Source organism: Indicator indicator, chromosome 2 (assembly GCF_027791375.1).
Source record: "Indicator indicator isolate 239-I01 chromosome 2, UM_Iind_1.1, whole genome shotgun sequence".
Taxonomy (NCBI): Eukaryota; Metazoa; Chordata; class Aves; order Piciformes; family Indicatoridae; genus Indicator; species Indicator indicator.
The window spans coordinates 35,956,670-35,977,834 of NC_072011.1; the positions used below are offsets into that span (position 1 = coordinate 35,956,670).

The window sequence follows — 21,165 nt, forward strand, 5'->3', positions numbered from 1 at the left end:
CAAGGGAATTGAGTCCATCATCAGTAAGTTTGCAGATGACACCAAGTTAGGAGCAGGTGTTGATCTGTTGGAGGATAGAAGGGCCCTGCAGAGGGACCTGGACAGGCTGGATGGGTGGGCAGAGGCCAGTGGCATGAGATTTAACACATCTAAGTGCAGGGTTCTACACTTCGGCCACAACAACCCCAAGCAGCACTACAGGCTGGGAACAGAGTGGCTGGAGAGCAGCCAGGCAGAAAGGGACCTGGGGGTGCTGGTTGACAGTTGGCTGAACATGAGCCAGCAGTGTGCCCAGGTGGCCAAGAAGGCCAATGGCATCCTGGCCTGTATCAGGAATAGTGCAGCCAGCAAGACAAGGGAGGTTATTCTTCCCCTGTACTCAGCACGGTGTGGTTAGGCCACACCTTGAGTACTGTGTCCAGTTCTGGGCTCCTCAATTCAAGAGAAATGTTGAGGTACTGGAACATGTCCAGAGAAGGGCAACAAAGCTGGTCAGGGGCCTGGAATACAAACTCCATGTGGAACGGCTCAGGGAGCTGGGGTTGTTTAGCCTGGTGAAGAGGAGTCTCAGGGGTGACCTGATGCTGTCTACAACCCCCTGAAGGGGGTTGGTCTCTTCTCCCAGGCAGCCAGCAGCAGAACGAGAGGACACCATCTCAAGTTGTACAAGGGGAGGTATAGGCTGGATATCAGGAGGAAGCTCTTCACAGAGAGGGTGATTGCCCATTGGAATGGGCTGCCCAGGGAGGTGGTGGAGTCGCCATCACTGGAGATGTTCAAGAGAAAACTGGATGAGGCACTTCGTGCCATAGTCTAGTTGATTGCTTAGGGTAATTGGTTGGACTGGATGATCTTGGAGGTCTCTTCCAACCTGGTTGATTCTATGATTCTATATAGGACTCTCAACACCCTTCAGAAATTAGTCCCCAGTGACAAGCACCCATCATTTTTCTTAACAGCACATATTTAGACAGTAGGCTTGCTCCCTCCTAGCCTCTTTGACATAAACTAGACAAGGTCTCACAGTTGCTTTTGGTTGGTTTCCCTTGCAGAACGTTGCTTTTGGTGGAAATGGGTTCAGCAAACCCAGCAAATCTATTCTTCAGAGGCACCTGAGGGGGTTCAGCGGCTATCAGGCTGCCATGCCTGCCGCACTTGGGACAAATTTGTCTCCACTGATCTCCAGCTTCTGAGTCATCCTGTTTAGGAAGCTGGCAAGAGGGTAGGGAGCCCTCAGTGTTCTGATTTCTGCATGGCTGATGGGACTGTTTGAGGGATGGTAGAGTCTGATTCCACCAGTCCAGCTCCCTCTCGTGCTCCCTAATAGTCCGCAGCCTTTCAATTTCCCTCCTGCAGCTCAGCTACTAGGCTGAGCAGGTCATTCACCTGCTGACAGTGGACACAGGTGTAGTTCCTGCAGTCCGCCATGGGAAGCGAGAGACTCCAGTACTCCCCACATCCAGGAAGTACATGTTAGTTGTTTGCATAGATGAAGGAAAAATAAATGGCGAGTAACCTCAGTGATTGCAAGGAGTTAGATATTGGAGGTTAATTCTAGGAATTTTAAATGCAAGGCAGGTAATTATCTTGGTTTTTGAACAGCCACTGATTTGGAAAATAAAGTGTTTTCATCTTTGCTGTGACTCCTAAAAGTAATTAGATTTCTGAATTATAGTAGGGCATGTACATATATAACAAACATATACATCTGTTTTCAATTTGAAGGTCCTATTCTAGATATTAACACAGTAGGGCATGTATGACCATTATAATGATGTGAAAAAACCTAAATGACATCCTTTCTAATAGCAAATTGGTTTCTCTGATGGCATTAGATAAATACCATGAATGTCTAAAATTTTAGGTTTCTTCCACTTAAAAACCAAATATTTTCTAGGCTCTAGTCCAGTGTGAGCAGCTGAAAAGTGAGCTGGTACGGCAGAAGTATCGTCTTGAAAAGGAGTTAGCTGCCCAGATAAATAAAAGGACTGATGAAAAAGAAGCACTGCGGGAAGAAATGAAGAAAGAAAGGGACAACTTGGCAGCAATGGTATGCGTTGAGGTTTTTTTTTCTATTTGTGTGTGTTACACCAAGTGTGTCATCCTTTTTAAACTCTGTTTGCTTGTCTTTCGTTTTGTTTCAATTTTGGATTTAAGAGCTCAACAGATTATTTTTGGCATTGCTTTAATGCAGTGGGAGATGAGTGGTCCTTTGAGTCTGAATAACTGGTGTTTGTGCTATGTCACTAGATACGTATGAAGCTGTTGATGTTGCACGCTTACTTTAGTTTGCAATATTGTCTAATGCATTCTGTCAAAGCAGGAAAGGGTTAAGCTTGTACCTGGCTTCTTATAAAGATCTTTATTTAGGTTGTCAAGTCAAACACTTAAAAGCTAGAACATGTGAAATGTAGGACTTTTTGCTCTTTTGAGCCTATGTGTATATATATTAATGTGACGTTGTAGTTGCATTCTAATACGGTGTTTTTCAGAGTGATCTTGTCAGAGACTTGATTTCCCTATCTGAAAAAATGTGTCTGTATCTCTTCTTACTTACTGATAGATTCTGTCTCAGAGACTTTATATATCTCATCATTTATATCATGACCATTACAACAGAACCTTGATAACCTTGTTTTAGGTTTCTAGATGCTAGTGTAATTTGAGTGAAAAACCAGGATGGTTTTCTGCCCAATGGAACTTAGAGAGGAAACCTCATGCTAACAGTAGTAAGCCTGTGAGACATAACAAAGGAGGCACTTCTAATGTGAGGAAGAGTGGAGAGAGAAATGCTCCAAGAATGCGTTATGATGTGCAGCCTCTTCAGCCATTTTCTAGTGGAGGTTTGGAAACAAAATAGTGAATTTCTCCTCTGATTATAGGCTTTTTTTCATAGGATCATAGAATTGTTTTGATTGGAAGAGGTCTTTCAGGTCAAGCCCAGTCATTAACCCAACATTGCCAAGTTAACACTTGTCAGAAATTTTCTATATTTTGGGGCTCTTTTTAGAAATAAGCCATACAGTTTGAAAAATGTGGAGAGCACAGGCTGAATAGGATGAACTGTGTAACTGTTTCAAAAGGAGGAAGTTCTTTAGTAGTGTTGCTTGTGAAATGGATGGAAAGGTAGTAACAGGAAAGTAATATGATGTGGTTGTTTTTGGTATGGTGAGGTGAGGAAATAATGTTCTGAAGCTGCTACAGCAAGCCAAACTCCTGGACTATAGTTCCAGATATTAAAATAGGAATTAGGCACACTGATAGGGGCTAAGTAATATTTAAGTAAATGAGCTGTTTTAAGTGATTGTGAGAAATCTGTTGCCAGGGAAACTGAAATGAAAAAAAAAAAACACTTACAATGGGACATTAGTAAGCAATTGCTTGTTTGAATCCTTGCTATCTATTGGAACTTACACATCTAGTTGTTAAGTAGATACATTTGCTTTAGAGCAGAGTATGCACTCCAAAATACAGGCTCTTAGACAAGTGTTTTATAGGGTTTTTTTTTCAGGGTTTTTTTGGTAGAATAATTCCCTCCATGTCATCATGTTATTTAGTATTCTGTCACCCAATGAGCTGTGTTTTACTGGAACAGATTCCCACTTTGTAGGAATAGTTGTAATAGTTTTTTAAAAGTATTACATACCAATTAAATATCATACACATTTACATTTTTTACTGTATTTTTAGTGCTATGTGTTTTGGCTGCATATATTAGCTTTCAAGGAGAAAGATCCACAAGACTTAGATCTGTGGTTGCTCAAATTGTGTTGTTACAGTGCTCTTGGACTTTCTGCAGGTGACAGCTATGTCTGAGAACGTGGCCATGCTGGAGGCACAGATAGAGAGAACTACAAGGGAAAAGAACTCTCTGGTTAACCAGTTAGAAGAATCACATCATCACCTTGCATCTCATGAAATGGAGATGAATAAGGTAGGCATATATGTAAATGAGTATTGCATTTGTTTTTCCTTAGCATTGTAACCTGGAAGATGAGAATTTTTTTTTCTTTGTTTTCCCCTCTATTAGTAAAGAATGTTTAGCATGTACTCAGTCTGACTCATTATCATACCAAGGGGTGTCAGCTTTAAAACTTCAGATAATTAGGCAAAGGTCTATATTCAGGCACTATGGCCTTCAAAATCTGCTTTGAAGTCGGCTGTTTGTTATTTTAGCTTTACTTCATCAGTTTTAGCCAAAACAAGGCTGTCTTATCTTCACAAGACTCCCTCCTTCAGCTGTTTGGCAGGCCAGCATGGCAGATCTTCATTTAACATAAACATCTCTTGTTTGTAAATAACCTTGGCCCCGAAGTACACTAAATGACCTTGCATTCCTGTCCCACGGTAAGCTAGGCAGTTATCTCATGCAGGTGAACAGTCTATGCTGTGCTTTTATTGCACTGTCCTGAGAGATGGGAGAACTGCATTTGTGTCCCTGTTCTGAATTGACAAGTCTCAAGCATACTGAAGGAACATCCATCCAGTGAGCTGCCAGGACTCTCTGTACCACCCTGAGTTTTTTTGTTGGCCATGTAAGTGAAACTTACATCTGCTTGTGATTCTGACTCCTTGTTTCCAAACTTGGTTTGCCATTACTAAAACCAGTAAAAAGCAACATTTTTTCCTTCATCTGAAATCTTTTTTCTGCATGCATTAGAAGTTGGGGGGGGAGGGTGTAGTCTGGAGGGAGAATCCCTTCTTCTTCGTTCTGAACTATGTTGAAGCTGAAAAATCCATTATTTAGGACAGCACCATCTGCTTGATTCTTCTGCATTACTCACTTTGTATGATGTGTGGGGGAGCTGAAGGCAAAGATGGCTGTATTTTTTTTTTAAATTTTTTTTCCTTGGAGGAAATGACAGTGCACTTCACTGCATCCTTCACGTAAAGGAAGGAGGGGGTGAAATGACCGATTTGGCAATTTATGTGGTTGCATCTTGGGAGTTTTTAGTTGCATATGATATGTCAGTATTGAAAAAATAATGCTTTAGAATTTGACCATTCTTCAGAGTGTTTCTTACCTCTCGTTATTTGCAACAGGACTAAATTCACAGGTGACATTGTTTCTTAAATTTAGGACAGTCAGTTTTGTTTTGTCATGAGTTACAGTGATTGCAGTATGTTTATTTACTTTTACCCTACTTTTTTTTTTTTTAATGAGACTGAAAATCAGAAAATAATTTGGATTGTAGAATATGTGTGAGGAGATTACTGAGAAGCACAGAGGATTGTAGCAGGAAATCAAGAGTGTGCATGTTTAGGAAGCAAATTTGATGAAAATCTAACTGGAACAGGAAAGCAGAGTAAGCTGGAAAGAAAGTTCTCTAGGAGTAGCTGCAAGTAAACATATTTGCATTCTTATTAGGGAATGTGCATGTATTTTCTTGATTAATTAAGGTGAAATGAAGAGGCACAAATTGGAGGTGACTGCACAGGATAAGGACAAAAAGAGGACTACTTGTCCACCACCCTCTATTCCCAAAAGACATGATCAAATAAAATCCAAGTGTCTAAGACTGGGGAAATGAAAGAAGAATATCACTGCACAACAGTAGTGAAACTTACATGTGAGGGATTTTGGTATGGTTTATTGTTTTGTTGGTTATTTTGTTTTGGTTTTGTTTCTCTTTTTTTCCCGTAAGCCTTCCCCAGACTCTCAAAAGTCGAGTTGTCTTCAGGTGAAAAGGAATGAAGGGGTAACACAAGAACATCCCAACAGTAGACAGTAATTTTTGCCTTTCTGGAAGTGATACTAGATTTCTTTAAACATTGCTTTGATCCCTTTCTCCTGGACCATTCATGTATTTGAATTGGGCTTTTTTTTTCTTTTTTTTTCTTAAGCATTTATCTTCAATTTGTAGCAAGTCTACGGTGCTCTCATTTAACTTTGGAAATCTTTTTATTAATATCTAAACATTTTCTTTCTGAACAGTGGAAAATTGGAAGGACAAACTATGCCCTTATATAGGAGTGTTATAGATCCTTTAGTTGAAAATGTTGACATAGACTTCCTTGGGATTTTAGAGAGAAAGGGAGGAGAGTATAAAACCAGCAACTGTGGTTTAACTGTATTTAGTAGCATGTGTATTAAAAACATAAATATTTATACTTAGCAAAGTCTTGATCCAATTATATTGAATCTAGAAGGCACTGAATATTTCAAAGTTAATGACTATACAGAGAATTCAGATCCACTTTTTATCTAAAAACATTTGCCATATGTAGTCTTAAAATATCTGTAAATTAAAATATGCTGTATTTCAGTCACCTCTAGAGGGCACCAAAAGATCTAATTGCAAACCTAAGGCTGTGGATTCTTCAAGCTACAGATCATGTTGTCTGTATAATCTAACAGGTGTGTGAAGAAATGCGCTATCAGTTGAATCAAACCAAAATGAAGAAGGATGAGGCAGAAAAGGAGCTCAGAGAGTACAGAACAAAAACTATAAGGGAGCTTGAAATTAAGGACCAGGTAAGAGATAATGCTGCTATAACTTTGCAGTTATTAGAATCCTAAGTAGAGTTATTTCAGAAGCTGGAATGATTCATTTTTCTAATACTGGTCATTTCTTACTGTTAAATAATTTCTAAATTAATGGCAACAAGCAAGTTATTACTGTTAAATAAATACCTATTGTTTTTTTATTCTTGTTTTCAGCCCTATTATATTCAGTTTTACATAAGTCATCCCATGCTGTTATATGGAATTACTTTATCATATGTTTTCATACAACGTACTTAAATTGTATGTACTGTAATCATGTGTTTTTACACCTTTTCTCACAAATAAGTCCACATATAATTGCATATACCTGCAGCCTGACCAAATATTAAAGACTCTTAAGTATAACCTAATGATACCAAAAATCCAAATCCTGTATTTTCCAGTTTCTTTAAAGATACAAGGTGAAGAAATGCTGGGTTTCATACAAAAGTGGGATTTTTGGAAAAACCAAACTAGAACAACAACAGCAACCCCTCCCACCCTCCACCCCCCCTCAAAAAAACCCCACAACACAAAACAACAAATGAACAAAACCCCCAAACAAAAAACCCCAAGCCTTCTAGAAAAAACAGGTATATAAAAATTCTACTAGATTATCTAAACCCGTGTTTTATAATTATACAAAACCCAATATATGCCTTACAAGTAGCCTGTGAGAAAACACATCCCATGCAGTAAGAAAGGTTGTTAGATTGCTAGAATAACCTGACATGCCTGTCAAACAACTTGAACAGGTGTAATCTGTACCTTTTGAAGTTTTGGGGTTTTTTTTTTGAGTTTTAATCCGTTTTTCTCCAAGTATTCAAACTTCCATTTATTCCTTTCTAGGCTGTGATTTGCATGAGTGGATGACTTCTGAAAGCACAGATGTATGAGATGCACATGAGGATAATATTTTTATATGCATTTTGTTATTAGAGCAGATTGTCCAACAGTTCTTAAATTATTTTTTTTCTTGTAAATAAGTGAACAAATTGGTCCCTGTGTGAGAATATATGTGGGGGAAAATGCACTATTTCTAAAACTGTTTTTATTTACCAGTTCCCCAAAATCTTCGTATAGGACAGTAAGTTTATTACAAGCTTATACAAACTTTAGGAAGTGGAAGCAAGATTAATTCACATTATAATTAGAAGATATGTAAAATGCAGAATAGAAGGTTATTAGTTAAAGGAACTCTTCCATATGTATAGAAAATCATAGAACACAGAAAAACAGCGGCCTTAAAGCACTTTGTTTTCAGGGTTGGTGGCTTTTTTTTTTTTTAATTCCTGCATCCTTTAGGCCTAAGGACACTTTGAAAAACAAAAAACAGGCTTGTCGTCTGTGTCTTGACAGATATCACATATAAAAGAGTTGGCATAATCTTGGCATACAAATAAAACAGGATGTGTTTAATAAGATATTTGAAGAAGTATCTCGGATTTTAAATCGTGTTCTCCAACTTGCTTCAGGATTGCCTTTTCAACACTGTAAAATCTAACAAAATATTTTAACCTCATATATTGACATACTGGTATTTTTTTCCATGTAGGAATAAATATACCTAAATGTGATGTTTTATAGTTTTATGTAATTAAAATGAAGTTATGGGAGGGGGAGTTCTTATCAGCAAAGATTATTAGAGTAATTCAGTAATTATGTGAAGTCATTATATTGTTCGAATATGATTGCTGCTTCCTCGAAAGGAAAACAAACTATTTGAAATCAGGCTCAGCATCTAGCAGCTGTTTTATAGATGTGGCTTTAGTAATTGAAGAAGTTTCATATAGGACCAAATGTTATCTAACATACTAAAAGGCAACCAAAAAGAGTGTGTATATGTTTGGAGGGTTTATTTTGTTTATTTTTTGTGATTTTTTTTTTTTAAATCAATTTTAACAAATGTTAATAAATCATTGTAAATTATTTTATTTAAATTAAATGAAAAGAGCTCATTCTCATCTAGCTTTGTATTTAAATAAAAAGCTAGAATGTTTCATCTTACATGGCACTGAATGACAATAATTGTTCTTTGGTCTCTCAGCCATGACCTGACCTTCTGGCTAAGAGAGTTGATACCTTCCTTGGCCACCATCTGTTCATAATAAATACCCTTTTTTTTTTTAACGTGGAGAGACAATGATGTATGAGTATTTTCATACTATTCCCATTAAATGGTGCATTTTTCTATTTTAAAAGCGAAGAATCGTGTTTGAAATTGTCTCTTGGTGTGTGAAAGTGAGTTTACTCTTTCTTGAGCTATGATTGTATTTTCAGTTGTACTGTGGACAAATAGTCACTTTTTAAATATGTATTTTAGTTTATATGTAGTGACTTTTAAAAGGGGAATTAAGTTACGAAGGTGTGCCAGGATAGACATAAATCGCCATATGTACAATTTTGGATCATCAGTTAGATATATTTATGTCAGTAAAAAAAAGTACATGTTTATCATACACTGATACATATGAAGTTCTTCAAGATTAGTATTTTTGAGTAAAACTAAAGAAAGTACATGCTTTAGTTTTATTATCTTTCATTCTACTATCTTTTTTCTGTCTTTGTTACTCAGGTCTAAGAACAAGTATTCTCACCTTGGTATGACTACCTGTTATTAATATTTGAGATGAATATTTCTTAAAACAAGAATCAATGTGCAGTGTTACCATTTAAATTGAATAAGTGCTTTGTAATATCATCCATCATAATACTAATTAACATTAGCATTATGGAGGAAAGGCGGGGGGGGAGGGAGGAGGTGGTAAAGGCATATACTACACAGTTTCTCTGCACAAAAACTGCATCTGTTCATCTGGCCCAATATGTTGTCAAGTAGCATAACCTACTGCCCTTTCTTTCATTTTCAGCCCTCCCATTGTGGATGTAGCTGTGCTGAAATAACAGTGCTTTTCTTAATACTTTCCCTTCTTGGGAAGAAGCTGTACAAGTTTAAAGAGTATAACAGCTTCATGGCAGTAAACTATGCCCACACTAGGGGTTGTACTAGCACAGCGATATCAGAGAAAAGTCACGCCCTAATCTAAATAACTATTATCAGAACAAAAATTGTGTGGCATATTTGACACAGCAGGACTTCATTTTTGTAATATTTTTTCTGTGAATTTGGAAGCACAGTGTAGCATAATTTGTGTATTTCTAAAAGAAATTATACTTCTGACACTATGAAATTGCTTCTTCAGATTAGCATCAATTGCTCTTTTCTAAAAACAAAAATTAAGTACACTGTTAATCATTTGCTTTCTATTTGTCTGTAAGTAATTTTTATTTGGGTTAGATATCGTCCAGGCTTCAGAAAGTAAAAGTGAAAAGAGGGTGGGATTTTTGGGGTTTTGTGCAGTCCCAGACAATTTGGGTGCTGTCCTTATCGCACGACTGGGAGTTGCGTTCTCCTTGTAATAAAGCGATAGGATGGGTTATATCCAACTTCAGAAACTAAGTGAAGCTTTTAAATTTTGAGGGATCGGATAAATATTTTGTGTAGAAATAAATCCAAGCTGGTAATCTTCACGTGTAAAAAAAATGTTCTTTTAATATTCCACTTAAAATTGGGCAAATGTACATCGAAGTGGGAGGATTATAGAATTTTATTCCCTGCCTTTTAGATGACAAAATTAAAAGCTCCAGAAATGTACCAAAACCCACTTAAGAGTTTGTGACCCCAGGTAAAAAAAGTTGAGAAACACTGATATGTACAACCTATACAAATGGAAAGAGCTACTGAGTAAAAAAGCATTTTAATACAGTATGACAGAACTTTTACTGATGTTTTCTGCATGCTGTAGACCAACAATTTTGCAGACAAACAAAAATCTGGCAAAATTGTAGTTCGAAGCATTTTGCCAAAAAGTATTTTGGGAATGTTTAGCTCATTTGTCATAAATCAGTGATTTATAGTAACCTAATTTAGATATTTTAAGTGGAGAAATTAGTGATTCTGTCTTTGTAGCAAGTAATGTAGGCTACAAATTTGGGCACATGTCCTGGAAATGCTAGTGTCCAATGCAAGACCAATACAACCTTCTGAGAACACTGATTCACTGAAATGTCTTTTTATTAATAGATATCAGTCTTTAAAATACTAGATACCACAGATGTGTTACAGCTTGTAAGTTTTAATAATACAGATGAAGAAGAGTTAGGATTATGTGTTCTGTGTGTTCTTCTAACAGTCATCTACCTAAGATTTTGTGACCCCATTAGTTAAAAAGCTGCTGTGGAAGTTCTGTTCTGAGAAGAAATTCTGTTAATCCTACTTGACAGGGAGGAAATACCTAAAACCTAGTTGATAGCTTTAAACTCTTAACATCAACTTCTCTTACCTGTCCTGACCTTGAGTAGGCTTTAAAAGTAGTAAACCCAAATTCCTTTTGGACAAGAAAGCACTAAGAAAATGTGTTAAACTTTGCTGTAAGTGAAACACCTTTTAATGTGTCGTTTTCAGTTTGGGGTATTCAATGCACTAGTTTAAAAATGTGTAAATAAGAAGAGAGTGAAATGATAGTACTTTATGCTTTGCCTTGATATGAATTTTCTGATGTGTTCAGGAGGAACGTTGTTTTATAACTGAACTTATTAACTTTTCAAGATTTTGAGGAAAAAGCATTGATCTACAACCCTGACATATATAACAAAATAAATGCTTAATTATAATTGTGATATGATTGTTGCTGCTCTGCTATGATGTTGCTTTCCTCTGTCAGGCATCAGTTTGTAAAGGATCAGTGATATGAGCAGCCTTCATTAAATTCTGTCTTGTTTCCATAAGAAACTGAGATTCCCAGCAGTAGAATTTTCTTAACCTACTGGTCTGCATTTTCTGTACTGCTCTGCTTCCCCCAAGCAGCTGATCAGCATAGAGGAATAATACTGTTGGCCTTTATTGTTCATAAGGGTAGTTGGCCCATGTAACCTTCATCCGTTTCTCTGTCATCCAGTGTGATGTCACCCTGTTAATTGCTTGGAAAGCAAAATGATTTAAGTGTATTGAACATTATTTGAAGTAGGGAAAAAAAAGCATAGCTTTTTGTATAGTGTGCCATATGCATTGTATTTAAGGAAATGCTTGTTTTCTGGTGTTTTGAGGTTTTTTCTTCTTAGACTAGAAAAATGGTTGCTTGGTCAATAGTCATTGCGCTAATAATCAGAACAGCAGGAGTGTAAAAGTCCTTGACTGTTTCTTGTTGCTTGTTACTGTGAGGTTTCTTTCTAGCTATTCCTTAATTCTGTCCAGGAAAAAGAAGAGACAGTCCCACATCAGTAATCTCAAAAATGTTACTCAAATAGGAGTTAAGTTTTGTTTCTTCCCTGTTTTTCGGTAATGAAGTAGGAGTAATCTTCCCCTTCTTTTTATGTTGGCATCCCTCCTTTCTGAAATTCCTTTATCAGTAAGCAAACCATCTATTTTGTTCCACCCCATTCTCCCCTCTGTCATCCATTCTGTTCCCTCCCCTCTGCCCTCCAAGGCAATCCATTAAAAAAAAAAAACAACTTTCTTGTTCCACTGTGGAACAGTCACTTTGTTATCGCTGCTCATAGCTGCTAAAATAATCTCTAGTACTTCAATGTTGTCTCTTTAAAATGTGACTGTAGCAATCTCTATGGGTTTACAAGTTTTGTTCCTGAAATAGTATTACAGTTCAAAATATTTTGGCAAATTTAAAGCAAATATTTTCAGGGAAATAATATGGTAAAATACTTACTTAAGGTTTCAGCCATTCAGTCCTGTCTGTTTCCCATGGGTATTTAACCACAGTATCCAGGGCCTGTGTTGCTTTTTGAGAGTTAGCACAAGGAATGACACCTAAGACTATTGTTTAATTAAAAAATTCTGTGCATGTATTCATAAATATATATTTAGAAACATTAATTTTTTGTACCCCAGCTAACAATTATAGGTAGAAAGTTTTCTTCAAATGGATTTAAAGATGTGTGCATTTAAGTTGCTCCCTCCATATGATTCCTAGGAAATTATTCTAGCACCCCTGTGTTTCCTAGTGAACTGCGACATCCTATGTCTATTAATTCTCCATCATTTTTGAAGCAGAGAGTTTGTGGTTGCTTATGTGGTGGCTTTTGTCTTGAGGGTCTGCCTCTTAGCAGAGCATGTGGGGTACCACAGTGCTGCCAGGTGCTGTTACATCTCTTTGCAGTATGAGTAACAAAGTGGTCACAAGACTACTTCTCTTTGAGGAATTAGGAGTCACACCGAATCAGCTTAGAATATTAGCTGTCCAACAAATTACAGTCTCTGTTGCTCATTTAGATTGTTGTTGCTTGTCCCACTGCTCTGCAGAGGTTAATTGATTTGTGAGCTAGCCATAACGAAAGCTTTTCGAAGGAGCCACGTGTGTTCACTGAAGTTCCTTCTCTTCTTGCACTTCTGATCACTTTAGTTGCCTTTGATGTTATGAAAGAGTTTTGTATTTCTGGTTTAGGCAAAAGAATTTGTAGAATTTGCAGCTTGTTTATACTTTTAGTGAATTGACCTATTAGCAAGAAGTGATCCCTATGGCCTTGTGTATGTTGTATTTCTTATTCTTTATTTGTATATTTTCACAGTTTTGTAATAAATATACTTCCAGAAAGGAAGTTTTCCCTTTAAAACCAAATTTAGTTTTTTTTAACTGATTTATATTCTCATTCAGATTTGAATGGGAAGCAGCAGTAATTCATATAGAGTGCAAAAGGGAAAAAAACATCATTGTGATGTGGTGGAGGTCAACATCAGGATGACTGTAACTCTCTTTATGAATTGGATAGTTCTTCAGGTGCAATATGCTATGTCAGATGGCCATGCCTGGGAGGTTTGAGGTTTAGAGACCACTCAGAACCTGGAGTTGCTTGATTCATACCAGGATTAGGATAGAAATGACTGAAAATGACCCCTGCTGCATATGGACTGATAGTCATCTTCCAAGTAAAATACCTCCTAATCTTGCAATACAAACAGTCTTGGTTTTGTTTTTCTTTAAAAAACAAATAAAACCAAGCACACACATACAAAAAACACCAAATAAAACAGAAAACAACCCCCAAAAAACTTCAAGAACGACATCACCAAAAAAAAAAAAATCCCCAAAACAAAGTTAGTGTTAGTTGGAATGTGAAGGTTTTCTCTGCATAAAGTAGAATCAGCATCAGTATGAGAAGAACTAAAACAATTATTTTAGTCTTTAATTTACTTGTTTTGATTTAAATTATTATTTCATGTTACCAGATTTTGTAGAGATAGAGTCGTTTAGTTAATTAAACAACACATTTTTACAACATACATAAGTACGGGTAGGTGTAAATAATTTCAGATAATTTATGAAGAGAATATCTGCAGACTGATCCAGTGTTTGAAAAATCATCTTCTGTGTTTTCCACTAATTTGCATTTATGTCACTGAATGAGCAGCTCCATTGTGTTAACCTAAAAATGCATTGTGGAAATCAGAAGATAATTGTGATCTTGTCATAAACTAATGAATAAGATATGAAACACTTAAAATAAGTGTTCAAAAAAAACCAAAACCAGAACCCACAAACAGAAAAGTCCTATATGCTTCAAAGTGGATGACTTAAAATATAAAAGGTTGCTGGTGGTAATATTGGAAAAAAGAAAAAGCTGATACAGAATAACATTTTACTACAGTGGTATTTCATCAGTGCTTTAATTTTTATTTCATAAAACTTCTTTCTTATAAGTAATGGGATCTATGTTGTGCAATGCTGTTATTGCCTTTCAGCTTACAAATAATGATGTTCCTTGAGGTTTAGCCTGCCATCTTTCAATGGCAAAGTGCCTATTGATATTCCTGGGAATTTAGACAACTGCAGCACAGAGCAGATTAAATAGTACTTTTAAAATTATGTGCAGAAGTAATAAGAATATTAAAGTTGCAGAGTTAAGCACCAGAAGTTGTCTGTTCCAACCTTAATTCAGTCTTGTTGTACATATACATTATGATAATTCTGTTCCTTGTTATACTGAAAATCTGTTTCAGATTTTCTTAAATGCAAGATTGTCATCTGTCTTTTTGCAGTTTTGTGCTCCATCTCTTGTCTCTCACATACGTCGAAAAGTTAAGTACCTTGAAAAAATTCTCTCATCATTGTTGTAAAGAGCTGTATCACAAGCCATAGGCACTGAGGGATCAAATTAACACTGCATGAGAAGCAGAGTTGTCAGCAAAATACTTTAGTTGGTGGTTTCTGTTTCTCTGCCTACAGTTACACTGGAGCCCAGAGAGCAGCTGCAGAATTCCTGCAGATTCCCTGCAGAAGAAATGGGAACTAAAAGTCATGCAAAAACTAGTTTGAATCTGAGAATTTTTGCTGCCTGATAAAGTTCCTTGGAGGAAGAGGGAGGAGGTTTTATTTGTTTTGTAATTTCTGTGTTTTAAATTCTGATTATATTGTGATGGGCTGGAATTGGCATATTTCAGGATAGAGTGTATTTGTGAGACTGTTACTGTTTGCAGGAGAGATGAGAGGGTTGGTTTTTATTCGATGAACATGTCCAGAGTTGTGAGCCTTCTTATGTTTCAAACTATTACTTGAGTTTTTAAATCAAAGTAATATGTAGTGTTCAGAGTATGGCCTTTCTGTTTTCAGCATGAAGATGCATGGCTCATACCAAAATACTTTCAATGAGATCTTTATCGCATTTCAGAAAGAAGAATTTTACTGATATCTCTAAATACACCTGGATTAGATGCTTCTAGTCTCTGAGTCAGTGTTAGTGTGTTCTCTTAGGTGGTATTTTTCTGCCATCTTTTTCCCATTAAGTTGTCTGCTGTTTCTTCAATGTCCATTGCCAGCATTCTTGTATAGAATTTCTACTCTTCATATAGCTCACACTGAGTACCAATAAATTAATTTATTTCCATATATACCTACAGATATTCACAAATACACTTGTGTGTGTAAAGCAGCTGATTCTGAATTTTAGAGTTACTGGTGGAAGTAGTAGAAGTAAAATTGTTCTTCAAAACCTGTGTTTGCTTTCTTGATGCTTTCTATAGAAAGTCTAAGATTCCTGTGACTCTTGAGTCTGTCATGCAGTCACTGTCTGAGAATTTCTTTCTACACTTTTATGACAACTGAAATCTGTGTACGTATTCTTGGGTTAAACCCTGCAGGGTCAACATCTGGCTGATGAAAGCAGAACATTTTCACCAGAGGTTCTTGCACTTGCCATTTGCTTCCTTCTGTGGGTCTGTGTTAAAACCTGACTGAGCCTGTTTAACTCTAGGCAATGGTGTAAAGCCCATCTGTTCCTTGAAACTTTTTCCTGAAGGAGTGATCTAGAGTGTTTATATTCTCAGCTGTGGTTGTGCTTTTTCAAATACTTAGTTGATGCTTTCCAACTAACCTGTGGTTTGGTTTTTTTTAAAGGTATGTTAGATGGATGTATTCTTAAAGCAGATTTTAAGAATGTTGTAAAACTTGACTGTCTTTAACTTGCAAAGACAATGAAGAATTCATGTCCCTGTTTACTGTGAATGGAGAAATAATATTAATGAACAGATACTGTTAAGAGTGTAGAGAACCCACGGAGACTTCTATTTTTTAAAATATGCAAAAGTCTCTGGAAATACGTGAAAATGCTAAGCATATGTAACTGAATGCCTTTACACACCTGGTTTTCAAATACTCTGACAGTGTAATAATAGGTGGTTACATTCTTTAGACAGGAAGGATACTATTCACTGTCTTTTTATTTTAACTTGGAATTATGATTTAATTTGGTAAGTGGTTCTAATCAAAAATTCCTTCATGAACCTTCACTGAGCACTCTTTGGAGAGAAAGCATACAGTTAAGTAATTAGCACATTTGGAATTAAAAAAAAATAACACTATGAACCCTTTTTCTGGATGAAGATATTGTATTTGTGACATCACAACTTGCTGTAAGTGGTTTAGGTAAACATCTTCATGAGAGGAAAAGAGAACATTATTATGAACATGCTTCAAGTGCAAAATTGGGACCAAATTACATTCATTTGTTCTTATGTTTGAATGAATGATTAACTGAAGACGACATTGAGGTTTGTCTACAGAAGAAAGCTATCACAAAATAAGTTATTTTTTCATGATAGCTCTTCAGCGCTAACTCCTTGTGAACAATTTTATTCTGTACTACAAATTACTATTAACAGTTCAGCTGACTGAAAAAAACATGTAAGTTGCCTCCAGCCCCAGTGAAGAATAAATGCAAGTGCAGCATAGTTACTACATGATAAAATCACATTATTAGCATATTCTGTGTTCCTTTAAAGCATTCTTAGGACAAAGTATTATGTCATAGGTGTATTACTACAGGTACTTGTATGTTATGTATGGACTTACAGCAAAATGTATTTGTTCAAAAAATGTTTATGTTGTTGACAATATAATTCAATTAGAGACTGTAAGTCTGTTATGCTTCACTGTGCTCAAAAGTACTGGACATGAAAATTTAACTGTTGTTAGTTGTAAAATAACAAGTTTGGGTTACTTACTGTGTTTGCTTGACATAAAGGGACTAATGATGTTAATGAAATGACAGGATTGACAGCAACTGGTGTCTTTATGTTCCAGATATAAGTCAAATAACCTGTTTTTGACAGTGGTAAAATCACAAAATTACCTTTATTTCTGTACATAATATTACATGAATATGACAAAGTGAAATTCATGTGTCGTTGTTTATGTAATAGGTAAGCAAAATAAATGCCCACAAGAGCTATCCTGTATCCAGCTGTTTCTGAAAATCACCACAGTTCTGCAACAACTTCTGGCTTTCTAGCACTGTGAATTTGGGGCACAAATACTGGAAGCCTTTGTGTGGGGAAAAAAAAAATCATTGAATGCATGTATCTCTTAAGCTCTGTGAAGAAAAGAACATCGATTGGTGTGTTTTGGCTTTTCATAAGAATGCAACTTCAAATACTTTAATTTGCTGGTGTTGCAGTTTTTATCGATAAACTACTGTTCTAAAAATCATGCATTATTTTTCAGGAGCTTTGATCACAGTAAAGTTTGTCTTAAAATACATCTCTCTGCATTTCTTAAATATACTTTCCTTGGTTCTACAATTTTCTAAGAAAATAGAAAAACTGGGATTAGAGCTGAATGGAAACAAACAGCGCTTGGAACAAGCCCAGCAGGATGTGACAGAAGCCAGAGAGGAGTGCCTAAAACTGACAGAACTACTGAGTAAATCTGAGCACCAACTGCACCTCACCAGGTACCCCTTATCCTATTACATGCTGTAGTACCAATTTCATTCTGCTGATTTTTTGCAACAGGCTTCCCCACAGTCATTAACAAACACTTGCACTCATTGACAACAAGGGCAGCCCTTAGTCGTGTTACACATGGAGATTGAAATAAGTGGGTTATCAACTACAAAGTGAGTTACATACTCTAATTTATGAAAACAAATTACTAGTGTGAAGATAAGGCAATGTTCAGCTCTGGTGATGAGGTAGAATGCTTTTGGGTAGGAAGAAGAGCAGGGGGAGAGTGCAGGTATGTTATTTTTGTTGTGGTTGTGTTTGGTAGGACAAAGATACTTTAAACATCATTTGAGACTGAGGTGTACAGCAGCACTTTTAAGTGAAGAGTTCTTAGATGAATGATCTGAAGTTTCTGCAGCAGAATTACCAGGAAAGTATAAATTAACATAATTGTGTAAAGTTTCATTGAAGATTAAACAATCAAAAGGTAATATTAATGTGTACAAAAGAGGTAGGCTCAAGTATGTGAGGAGGCAGTTTAAGTCATTTGCTCAGTCGAGATGCGGTACAATGCAAACACTGTGACAAGAGATTTTGCCTGACTTTATTCCATTCTTGGGTACAGCTCCCAATGCCATTTATTGTACAACTCATTATGCATTTCTAGAAAACACCAGAAGGTTAACAAGCCAATTATTCATTGCAGCTTGATTTTTGGTAACTGCAAGAATTTTTCCTTTTGCCACAGAAATGCTATCGTCTGACTGTTTATGGAGTTTTGGTTGTGTGTGGGTTTTGTTTTGTTTGGTAGCTTTTACTCAGTCCTTAAGGAAAAAAATTAAGTTATCTTAAATATTACGTGGTGGGGGAAAGCCCTGAGACTTCTATCACTTAACAGAAGTCTGCATGTTTATCTAAGTCTTACACTCTTTGGTCTTTGTGTGAATTCTGCCATTGAGTAAATGGAAATAAAATAGAACCTAATCTAAACTACTAAATTCAATGAATCTATCTTTTTTATTATTATTATTCAGCTACATTTCTATGTAATTCTGAGCACGGTTGTTTAACAGATGGAAGAAAGTACCACTCTAACAGCCTGTATTTAGAGAAAAAATATGCTAGAGGTTAATGAACTTGAAAAAAGTTTTGGGTGAGTTGTTAAGATATCTAAAGTTTGGATTTAGCAGAACTTTATTAATAATGATTTGTTGTGATAGTTAACCAAATGGCTTACCACGCTTCTTTTAGCAAAAGGCTGATTATATGCAGTAAAGCTCTGGATATCTTGGAGGAAATCTGACTAGCTAATTTTTTAATTTTTTTACTTGTGAAAACACTCATCTTGTAAAAATGGGAACTATTGCCTGCTTTTACATATCACTGGATGTAATTAAAGTTGCATTACTTAGAGCTGGATATGTAACATGCAGATGATTCAAGTACCTTTTCAATCTATGGTCTCTGACTTTGGTAAGTTGCTGAGATGCAAATCATTGGAGCCTGGGAACAGTATTTTGGGCAAGTAATGCTCTGTGCTGGCCTTGTTTTCATACAATTTCACAGATGTCTGCTTTTTGAGACAGATGCTGAGCTGCCACGGCTTCTTTGTCTGACTTAGTGCAGCCACTCTTCTGCAATGTCCTAATCTTTTCTTTTTTTTTTTTTTTTTTTCCCCACTTCATGTTATGGCCTCTGCCAATAAGCATGTTTATAACTATCAAAATGTTTTCTATGCTGAAATTTAATTGTTGGAAAAATGTAGAAGCATGGGAAATAGGTTCAAAGCTTTCTCCCTGATATTCTCCAAATTCTGTAATACTTTGTTTCCTGTTGGGTTTTGTGTCTTCCACTTCAAATAGAGTGTCTGTCTGCTTTGCAGGAATACATTAGGTGTTGTTGCTGTCATGAATGAAGAGAAGGGGGTGGAAAAATGAGATGAGAGATTGATCGCTCTTAAACTGTTTCCTATTCTACCTGTGTGCTTGGATTCATAGGGTAGGGTTAGAGACGTTCTTGTATAGTTGTCTGTTTTCTCTGAGTCACAGAGGAAAAGATCTCCTACTGAAATGAAATCTTTCTTTAGCCTGTACACTTTTTCATCCTTTGAGATCACTTCCTGCCAGAACAGGTTTTCTGTATTAGTGAAAGTATAAAAGATATACCTCTGGTATTAGTTTTGCATTTTGAGCTCGGTATGTTTTCAGTGATTGGTACATCCATATTTGTTACTTGTGAACTTCTGTTTGCCTATCAGATTCCTTATTTCATTCTTTATTCCCTTCACCTCAACTGGCAGCTGTGCCAGTGAAAATACTCGCTTGAAGGGCAGTGGTAATAGCAATCCTGTGGGGGTTAAAGACCCATTCACTCTGGCTCTTGCCAAGGAAAACAGATTTTAATCTCTAGACTCCTGCCTGTGGGAGTTTGCTGCAGAAATGGCACTGGTTTAGTTTGTCTCTTGGGTATTTTGGCCTTGGCCTTTTCTTACTGATTCCTCTCTTTTCAGAAGAGGACCAGCTGGTCCACTCCAAGTCTTCTCACAATGCTGGACTTGAGGGAGGCCTGTAGTGCTGTTATATGGTTGTAGGTAGTCCTTCTGTTGCCTTGCATGACCTGTCTGTGTTGTTCTGACAAAAGTTAAAGGTAGCTGAGAGAGGATACAGAAATAATCCATTATTTTGTGTGAATTAGTAAATTACTAAGGAGAAAAGCTCTTCGCTCATCCACTGATTCTAAGTTTGTGTATTGTAAATAAGTAGAATACAGAACTTTGTATTTTAATTTATAAAAAAAGAGATAGTAAATATTATATGAACAGATTAAATCAGAAAGCATGCAGTCTATGTCTTAATGAGGAAAAAAGATCACCTGCAGAACTGCACTCTTCTTCAGGAATCTCTCTTCTTTGCTGTATCCTAGTTTTCAGACACCATTGATTCATTACCAAGTAAACAGTTTCTAAGTTAACAAAATGTACTTGTTAAAAATTCAAGAAAAAGGTTAAATTCAGCTATTCTAAACCATTGCCACAGAGTTTAAAAATGCCTTTTATTGTCACCTTTCTACCCAGAGCAGTATGTTGCTTAGAAATCCCTTTCTATTAACATGCATTTCCTGCTACTGAATCTTGTTAGTAATTCTAATAGGTATATCTTCAAATGACTGGGAAAATCTAGAACTTCTGTGTAGGATTAATTTTCAGTCATGTGACTTTGCAGATGGCATCATGCTTTGAGACTGACCACAGTGTTTAAAATTTCAGCTTTGTGGTTATTTGTACGAGAGTTACCATAGTAGGAGAATCATAAGAAATTACTTCTGAAGTCAATGTTAAATTGCCTTGACTTTGGCAAGATTGGGTCTTGCTGATGAGGCTTACCTGGATCCATTCTTCAGAGTAGAACACACACAGATCTATAATTGTTTAAAATCATGTCAGTATGCT

General features: G+C 36.3%; 1 protein-coding gene across 1 annotated transcript in view; it reads left to right on the top strand.

Annotated features, from left to right (window-relative positions):
* SDCCAG8 (SHH signaling and ciliogenesis regulator SDCCAG8) overlaps positions 1-21,165 on the top strand; it is a 106,889-nt gene that overhangs the window by 22,828 nt on the left and 62,896 nt on the right. The window contains 4 exon segments of the mRNA XM_054396468.1: positions 1,898-2,050; positions 3,800-3,934; positions 6,359-6,475; positions 17,583-17,725. Of these exon segments, the coding sequence (XP_054252443.1) occupies positions 1,898-2,050; positions 3,800-3,934; positions 6,359-6,475; positions 17,583-17,725 (548 nt within the window).